The sequence below is a fragment of the Lonchura striata genome, chromosome 3 (genome assembly GCF_050655825.1).
Source record: "Lonchura striata isolate lonStrDom1 chromosome 3, ASM5065582v1, whole genome shotgun sequence".
Taxonomy (NCBI): domain Eukaryota; kingdom Metazoa; phylum Chordata; class Aves; order Passeriformes; family Estrildidae; genus Lonchura; species Lonchura striata.
In genome coordinates, this window is record NC_140705.1 from 103,251,697 (window position 1) to 103,261,364 (window position 9,668).

Sequence of the window (9,668 nt, forward strand, 5' to 3'; positions counted from 1 at the left end):
CTTTCAAGCTTTTACAGTTATTTAGTTGAAGGATCTCCCCTTTAGCCTGGGAAACACTTGAGCCCAAACTTTTCCATGGCTATCAGGGAGGTATTGCCCAGTTTGCTTTCCTTAATGAAGAAGGTGATTGGGAAGAATCAGCATGGCTGGGACTGGAACTGTTGGGAAGAGTGGCCTGGTTGCAGGAGGGGTCTGTGTTTTTCACCTGAGGTGCAGGAGGTGCCATGGGACATCAGTGTCAGTGGTTTTATCTCCTTGCAGGACATGCCAGGGGGCTCATGTCTACTGCCCTCAGCTAAATCACAGAGTAGGTTATGTAGGAAAGGTGAGTAAAGCGACTCCCTGACCGACTTCCTGCTGGCTGGTTGGACTGAAGATCTCATTGGGAAACAGTGGGGAGACAGGGCAGGCTGCCAGGGACCTGAAGGGTTTGGCTGCCCTTGGGGATGAGGGGTGTCCCTGACCGTGCCTCTGAGCCTGGCATGGGTGAGGAGCTGTTTGTGGTCATGGTGAAAGCAGATGTGGTGCCTGTCCAGCTGGCTGTCAGCAGCAAAAGCAGAGCAGGTGTGTTGCTAAGTATGGGTCTGGCTCTTGTGGAGAGGTATGTGGTATCGTGTCCAAGTTATTCTGGGTTCTCGTCCCCTTCCCTGCTAAAGGACGGCTCCTACGTAGCAGCCATGTGCCTTTTTGGCTGAGGCACCTGCCCCCTTGCCCTGACCTTGGGGTGAGCCTTGCCAGTGGCATCATAGCCCCTGTGTTCTGCTGCCATCTCTCCTGCCCTGCCAAGGTGTTTTGAGGGCCACCTTGTACCATGCTATCACCTTAAGCATATGGGCTTGATGTAATTAAGTTTGGGTTTTTTTCCTTCTTCTTTATTCATGCACTTTTAATACTGTCCAGAGAGCAAACAGCTGAAGCAGGCTCGAGTTGAAGAAGTTTATATGGGTGGATGACTTACTGAATTTTGTACTTGTTTTTGATAGAGGGACCAGCTCTCTGTGTGCACTGAGCTGTGACACTGGGTCTTACCCTGCTGAGTGCCTCAGGGCCAGGACCACAGCCCTGAACCCTTGAAGGCTGAAGGCCCAGCATCTGATCTTTCCCTTGAGTTACTACAGAAGTCAGAGGGCTTGCATTGAGTGTTGAGTTTAGAGGATCAGGTCTTTAAAGCAGTTGGGAGTGTGAGTGTAATGCTGATGGCTCTCTGATGCTGGAGGCCTGGAGGATGGGGGCAGGTTGCAGACCTGCTGAAAAACCTCACTGTCAGAGTTCAGCTGCCAGCCTGAGAGATGGTCACTCCTGTTTGTTGAGATAAAAGCTGGAGAGGGTGATTTGGCTGCCTGAGTTTTTCAGCTGAGGCTCAAAGCCATTTTTCTTATCTCTTGCTGTTGCCAGCTCTGAAGAAAGCCGTAGATGAGACAGCATTCAGCTGGGAACTGAACTGGTGACATCAACTAATTCTTACAGGGAGCCCCTGAACAGCTATCACATGATAACAGCTTTGAGCTTCTCTTAACCTGGGCAGGGTTTGAATAAGCCCCAAGGGACTGAAGGCTCTTTGTGTGCCATCCCTGCTACTGTATGAGGCCCTTTATTTTAAATTTTTATTTGCAGTTGAATCATTGCCTTTATTGCCACTTCCTTCCCTCCCCCATCTCTCACAGATTCTGAAACCCTCAAGTGCCCATTCTCCGATGAAGGAGAGACCCCGGGGTAAGTCGCTGTCCCCTCGCCGGAGGCAAGGCAGCCCTCAGAGACGGGCCTGCAGGAGGGATAAATCGTGAGTATTCCTGCCACCATCCCTGCTGGGGCAGAAGGGGAGGCTGGTGGTGTTTCTTTGCTGTACAAAACTTCCGTGCTCACTGGCACGTACAGGAAAACTGCACCAGGTGCCTTTGTTACCACAGAGGCTCCAGAAGCTGCTGGCACTGCTGCTGGTGTCCTGGCATTGCTGTGCTTCCTGCTGCCTAATGGCCCCTCTGTGCAGGGTTCTTGCACTGAACAGCTTACAGAGACAGGGGAAAAGTCAACTTGTCTTTCCAAAGTGACAACATCACTTGAATTGTATTCTTTGATTTTAATCAGCTTATAAAAAATCCAGGCTGCTTTCCATGTGTGTCATAGCTAAGAGTTGTTCTTCAGCTGTGTGGGGAAGGATGGATGCAATACCTCTAAATGGATAAAACTGTGCTTCCAGATCCACAGGCCTTTTACAGCCACTGACAATTCAGACTCCCCTACCTTAGATGTGGAAGAGTTGAGTTCTAGCTGTAGTGCTCCATGCCAGGAAGCTGACAACTGTGAAAGCCTATACGTAACCCAGATTAGTCAGATATTTATGATCATTGCTTTTTAAATAGGCTCCCAGACTACTGTCTCAGCACTTATTTTTTTATTTTAAACCAGCTAACAAAGACATTAGACTAACATTCTAAAGATAACTTTGGGATACATTAGCATCAGATGATTTCACAGCAAGCTTTTATTTTTACATATTCATTTACACTCAGTCCATGATGCTGTTCTTTGGGCTTTGTCACTGAGAGCTCCTTGTTTAGTGCATAGATAATTATAGTTGTAATGGGTTCAGCTGCTTCAGGCTTCTTCACCTCCTAGATTCTCTTTGAGGAGCAGTTTCATTTTTGAGTTTCTGATAGTGCTTCTGCAGTTGCTGGAGAGCATCAAGTATTTCTGGAGAGGATTGAGTGTCACTGGACTTGGAGACTCTCCAGTTGAGGTGACTTCCTGAAAAAGCTACTGGGCATGTGGCTGCTCTGCAGTGACTGATCTCTCCTTGGCAGCTTTGAAGACAGGGAATGTACAGGTGGCCTTACAGTGGCTTCAGCACCTGTAACCTGCTCAGTAGTTCTGCTCTGTTGCTCTGTATCAAGAGCAAATTCTATGTAACTCTAAAATAAACCCTGGGTCACCCTGATAGAAGATGCAGGACCCAGACACAGTGTGATGGGCTGTGAGCCTTGAAGGGGGAATGGCATCCCCAGGTCAGGGATGAGCTGAATGACACATCCCGGCACATGCAGCGGTTGACATAAGGCAAGAAATAAAAGAGGAGAGATGGGGTATTCTCTTCTCCATATTGGTGGACCTCCGAGAACCTGGAGTGAGAGGCCTTTGTGTTACACACAGAACAGGAAAGAGTCAGGTTTGCTAGGCTTTAGGCTGGAATCCAAGCAAAAGAATGGCTGTGCTTATCAACATTGTTATGTTTCTTTGTGCATCTCTTACGTGCTGTAATTACAGCTTTCTTGAGCTTTCTGGGGAGGGGGAGAGAAGTATTCTGCTCTAGTGTGAGCTGGCGGGGCAGAATAATACATTCATTTGAAAGGCTTCACCTGCTGTTGACAAGCTGTTATTACAGCCTGGGTTTTGTCAACAGTAAAATTATATGGGTCTGCTGGGAGAAATCTCCCACTGAAGGATATATGGAGGGGTGAACTAGAGTGTCTTGGTTGGATTGTTTCTGAAGGACAAAGGCTGAAACTGTGCTTAAGGATGGAAGAGGATTTCACAGCCACAAACATTTAACTTCTCATCCTTGGCCCTTCAACTTTATTAGGTAGATGTTAGTGGTAGCTGCCAGCAGGCCCACGATAGCCATTCAGCCTGGAAATGCAGCTGCAAGGCAGGTGGGGCACATTGCAGGACAGGAGGCAGTGCAATACCCAGTGCATGCCTGCCTAGGAGGCTGGTGTGTAGTCAAATTGCAGCCTGTTAACTGAGCTGTGCAGCAGTCCTTGTGCCCTTAGCCCACAGTTGGTGTGATCTGGCATGAGTACAGAGGCTATAGATAGGGTGGTGTCAGTCTTAAGTCTGAAGCTTTACTGTGTCCACTTGCCCATCCTCTGAAGTCCCAAAGCAGAAGGGTGCAGTAAATTGCAGATCTGGGCTGGAACACACAATGCAGTGTTTCATCCTCACTAGGAGTTCTTGGAGCTGGAGGGCTTTGGGAGAGTTGCTATGAGTTTGGAAGGGAGGGACATGCAGTAGCCTGGAGAATCTCTGCTCCTAAATGTCAGCTCAGCAGATGTATTTCCTTTCAGTTTCATGTTGAGCCTTAACAGGCATGCTCTGTGAATGGCATGGCAACATTGGCATTGTGTGCTTGTAGCCCAGTGTAGCTGTTGAAAGGGAAATTCTGCTAGTCTGTTTTATCAGGGTGTGCAAGGGGGAAGAATTACATTAGCATGTGTAACATCAGGCAGCTCATGAATCCTGTGTGTCCAGCAGCTGGGTACAGTTTCCTCAACTGCTCAGGGTGCTTTGGACAGGAGGTGTGATCTGATGGGCCAGTAAAGCCCATCAGGCCCCTCGCCTGAGAGGACACGTTTGGCATAAAGTTATTTGCCAGCTGAGGAGAATGGGATCTGTGGTGCCTCTGGTCCGAGTCTTCTCTTTTCCTGAAACTTACAGAGGACAGCCTGTTTGTGGCTAAAAGCTGCAGACAATTGTGGATGGTGGAAATGGGAATGTCATCATGGCTGTACAGTGACTCCCCATCTCTTCTGGGTAATCAGAGAAGGTGCTACCATCCAGGCATGCTTTAATTAAAACCATATTGTGATCTTAATTAAAGGGGAAAGAGAAAAATGTGTGAATAAGATCCCTAAATTGGAGAGAAGGGGGAAGGAAGGACACTGGAAATTTCATACAGTGCATCTCTTGCTGGTCTCTGACTCCTACACAAGATCTGAGGGATGCAGCTTGTAGCTTGTTTACTGGTTAGTCAAATCCCATCTGCTCTGAAGGAATAATGTGGAAAAATGCAAACTATCTTACAGTGATTTCTTTAAGCGTGATCCTTTCCTGCAAGTGAGAGACCAGAAGACTCCTTCACTTCTGTCAACTACTTAAACTGGGACAAACAAGAGGCATGGTGCAGGGCAGTACTGCAGTAAGGATGGTGAGGTTATTGTGAGAGGTGATTAGATAAATGGCAAAGCAACAGGTTTCATTCAATGTGCTGCTAGGCAGAAGAGCATTAGCTGTTCATAGCAATGTCCCCAACTCTCAAATGCTGTGCAGATTCTCAGCAGAGATCTGGTGTTAGCAGTTCTGCTCTTAAAAACAAAGAAATCCTTATTGAATTGAGGAATTAAAAAATACTTCAGAGGCTCTGTTGTACACATGCATGTGTGAGCTATACATATACCCCCAGTTCTTGGGGCTGCAGCAGTACAGCTCTTCCCTGGTGTGTGCCCCAGCAGTGTGCCACAGGCAGGGCTGGGCTTTCCCTGGTTTCCAGCCTGCCTGTGACACTGCTGCCTCTCCTGGGACCTGCTGCCTGCCCTGAGCTGCTCCAGCGGGAATGGGCTGGCAGCCTGCAGCAGGGAGATAAGTACCAGCCTGGCTGTGCAAACTCAGGGGTCACATCTGCTGTGTAGTGAGCAAAGAGCAAATACACAGAGCTGGAAACTAGGCCTGAGGAGCTGAAAGCACTGGAGCCATGGTCAGCCTCCCATTGTACTGCTGGGGCTTTGGCTGTGTTTCTGCAGGGCAAGCAGACGTGCTACAGAGTACTAGAGAAATGTGTGCTTTCAACAATGTCTGTCTTCAGAAAAGCAAACAGATGGCTTAGTGTGAAAGCAGCCAAGAGCCTGCAATAAATGCTCAGATTAGACACTTCCAGACTATAAATGAGCTGGATAGTTTTGTTTTGACAACTTTGTTGGAGAAGCTTTTCCATTGTTTGCTATAAAGAGAGAGACTGATAACTCAAGGTTTCCTTTGGTTCAGGCTGTTGGAATACCTAAATGGCCTAACAGAATCCATGTATGTGTGATTGCTCAGGTGAATGGTATCAGAAAGTTGGATGCCAAGAGGCTGAAGGGAGTCCACCCTATGTTTTCTGTTTGGGCTCCAGCCCTTCACACAAGCCCAGCCCAGAGGAGGGGGCAGGCTGGGGGAGAGCCAACATGCAGTGGCCATTTGAGAGCCCTGCTTGTTTGCTCTTTCAGCTTTGTTCTAAAAGCTGGAGTCCTGCTCCTGGGTTGATGACAGGTGGGGTGTGCTTAGTCTTAGCTACTCATTTAGGCCTTCTCTCAAGTCAGGAGGAGGGGGTGCTTCAGGCTCACATCCTGGCTCCCAGCATGGAACAGCTTGTCCTTCTCTGGTGCGTGGCCTCGGAGGCAATGCACAGATAACTCTATCACAGTAGTTACCGCAGCAGATTCACCAGGACTGCGTTTAAGATGACGACCGTAGCTCTATCCAGCCCTCCTCTGAGGCAAGCTTTTCCCTGTGTGGCTGCTGTGCTCTCCACACCTGCACGGTCAGCAGATGCCCTCTTCCCTCCCCTGTGCGCAGGCCGGCCGTGCTGGACAAGAAAGGAGACCTGGCTACACTCAACGAGGTGGGCTACCAGCTCCGCATCTGACACAGCCACCCCCGGACTCCAGAGGGCTTCCCGCTGCTGCCGCTGCACTTTACCTGCACTCCCTCGGAAGGAAAAAGGAATGGGACTGTTTTTTAACTTATGTACTCTCACAATAAAAGTCTGACTTAGAAAATAGGGGGTAATTTTATTTTGGTGGCAGTATTTATTTCAATTTATAGAAAAGGCATCAGTGAGGAGAATCTAAAATTAGATTTGCCAGGATATGTGATTTTTTTTATTCTCTCCCATCATGTAGCAGGTGACTCAGTGGTGTGAGTTTCTTCAAATTTCCCTGTACCAGCGTTAACTGAACTTGGCCTTGTGCTGGGTGGTTGCATTGGAATAACTAACAAATCATATTCTTAATATTAAGATGTGCTGGGATGCAGTGCAATTAAAAAAAAATAATTTTCACTATAAATCTTTAATTCAGCAATAAAAGCAAGCAGTGAAGAAGTGGCATAAGTTTTTAAAGTATCAATATTACCTCACTAGACTTAATAGATATGCAAAACTGTCAGTATTATTGTTTTCTAACCAATTTGTACTGTTTCCCAGCATTACTGGGAGTATTAAAACAGCACTGGATGTTTTACTGCCACCTGTATTATTATTTTCTGCATGTTGCTGAAAGATGTTAAGCAATAGTAATATGCAACTCTATTCTTAACACTGACATCTTGTTAGGCAAGTTATGAGGTTTGAGGTTTTTTTAAATGAGAATTGATGAATAATGAATTTTTAAACTTTCATAATTTTTTATACTTTTGTCACAAGCTTTTAGTCTTTCTGAACTACACTGCTGAAGCACAAAACGTAGAGATTGCTGTTTTGTAGAGACAAGTCGGCTTTTTTCTCATATATGTAGTACCTGGAATAATGGAAGAACTGTGGGAATTGCTAACCTGAGACTATGTGGTTTTCTCTCCACATTTATGTGCAAATTTGAACTTTGTCTTTGAAAGTCTGAGCAGCCTCTGATGGTGATGCCTTGACACCTTGTATTAAATTAGGCATAGCAGGCTGAAGTTAAACCTTCTGCTGTGCCATGCAGGGAGTTTTCCTGCCTGTGTTGTAGTAACAACTGCTTAGTTGGACTTGAATAAGGAAGTATGACTGAAAGAGATGAAAATCAAGCTTGTCTGCTTCCTCCCTGCTCAGTTGTTTTGTTGTAAGCCTTGGCTAAGGACCTGTGATGGCCAGCAGTGTTCTCAAGTGCCGTGGTTAAGACTCGCTGGGGTCCACCATTTGACTTAGTGAAGTTCTCTGGAAGCATTTGAGTGCTGCATTCCTGGAAATGTTTCATTAGGTGCCTAAATATAAACTGGATTATTGTACATGTCCAGCTTCTACCCTTTGTGCTGTGCTCATAGATGATGCTGCCATGGGCCTGGTGTACCTCCCCTCCTGGGCACTTAATTTTTTGGGATCTTGATGAAGATGGATGCTGTTACAGACTGACAGTAATGCTTATTCAAATGGAATGATGTAAGCTCCTAGAACACTTCCATCAGCCAGAAAATTAATGAATACAGAAGGAAAGAATTGCTTGTTCACAGACCTTATTGCTCAAAAAAATGAATTTCACCTGCCTAGGACAGGAAGAAAAATCCAAGACCCAGCAACCTTCTACAGCCAATTAAAGGCTTCCCACTAATTAAGACTTCAGAAGCTCTAGAAAGAATACCTTTCAAAAGTGTGACACCTCTTTATCCAAGTTTACCATATCAATAACAGGAAGGCCTTTCCCATCCCTCTTTCTCTAAACTTTCCCACTCCTGTGTTCACAGTAAGGATTTTTTTTGGTCAAGGAGTGAAGCTGAAGAGAGGAAAATACTCTTTTGGTAGAAATTCTTGTGTAATTTGACATCAGCTGCAGAGTTTTGGTTTCAAACTTAATGCTGTCCAGTGTCTTATGACCGAAATAATTTTTTAAATGACTTTTCATGGATAAAATGATGTGGAAATACTTTTGATCAGCTGTATCCTATAGCACAATGATATCTAGTATGTTGCAACTTTTTTCTATGAAACCATGGTTTACTACAGCTCAAATAATGGTTGTATATAGTTTCTACCCTTGTCCAGCACACTTTATTTTCTCTTAACTGATACTGAAGCTTTTTAATGCTGTAGAGGTGTGCTGACAAATTGCTTTTGGTCCTTGTGTAAAGTTCTGCTGAAATATTCTCTTGAAACTTGCTTATGATGGCATTTGTCTTAAGTGTGGTTCCAGTGACAGCAAAGTGGTCAAATAGTATAGAAAAATGTGCATGACATTTTGGGCTTTTTTTCATCACTTGTATATGCACAGCATGAAACTTCAATAAAAGTATCATGGTAGTCTTTTTTTATGACTTACATGTTTTGTGGTTTTTGGTTTTTTTTGTTTTGTTTTGTTTTTGCTCTTAACAAGGGTTGCTACAACTGAACAATGTTTTTAGCTGTAGTGTGGGTGTACCCAGAAATTTGTTGCCTCTATCCAAGTATGCTGGCATCTCAGAGATTACTCATGCTTGAAACCAGACAGAATCCAGGATCAAACAGGTTCTCATCCTTGGCATCAACCTCACTGTTAATAACTGAAGAAAGATCTTCAGTTACAACTACCTATGACAAATGTAGCCCCCTGCAAATTTTCAGCAATGTAAGCTGAATGTTTTGGCAGGTGCTCATATTTTGTAATGGAGGAGGAGCTTCTTTAATTGCAGTTGTCTGCAGTTAGGGAAAGGCAACACAGATGAAAATTCCACAAGTGCCTACTGGGAGACAACTGTCTGAATGGTGCAGGTTTTCCAGCACTACACTGAAAGACAATTCTGTTACTTCAGAGTTGGTTCTACATACACATCCATGTGTAGTTTGACCAAGTTACAAGATTTGTTTTCAGCCCCTCTACATTTCCTATTCAGGTAGTCTGGTGTTTTTTTTAAGTACTTTATAAATTGTATTTTATATTGAATGTTTATGAATGCATAGCAAGAGTAAATATAAAACCATGATAATTTAATAACCTCAGGATCTGTCATTTCAAGATGGAACCTGGTCTTTTTAGTAACTAAATGGAAAAAAAACCCACCCTGTGATCAGTTGTTCAATATGTATGAAACCTCAAGATGTCAAGGGCTAATTTTTTGTTCCTGTATAGATCAGTTAAATTTCCTGTGATGTGGTGTGCTCATTAAGCTTAGCTTTATTTCAGATATTTTAAAAATACTTCAGTGAATGCTACCTATATTTAAGCCCTTTGAATTTTAAGCAGCAGATTCTTAAA

The 9,668-nt window shown here is 44.8% G+C and overlaps 1 protein-coding gene across 4 annotated transcripts in view; it reads left to right on the forward strand.

Annotated features, from left to right (window-relative positions):
• The window catches only part of VASH2 (vasohibin 2), a 34,359-nt gene extending 25,617 nt beyond the window's left edge, over positions 1–8,742 (forward strand). For 3 of the 4 annotated variants that reach the window (XM_021547550.4, XM_085576048.1, XM_085576049.1), the window contains exons 6-7: positions 1,665–1,780; positions 6,325–8,742. In XM_021547550.4, coding sequence (XP_021403225.4) covers positions 1,665–1,780; positions 6,325–6,394 — 186 coding nt within the window. In that variant the 3' untranslated portion in view covers positions 6,395–8,742. The remainder of the gene's footprint in view (positions 1–1,664; positions 1,781–6,324) is intronic. The other variant, XM_021547549.4, reaches the window with a different exon arrangement.
• Positions 8,743–9,668: the final 926 nt, after the last annotated feature.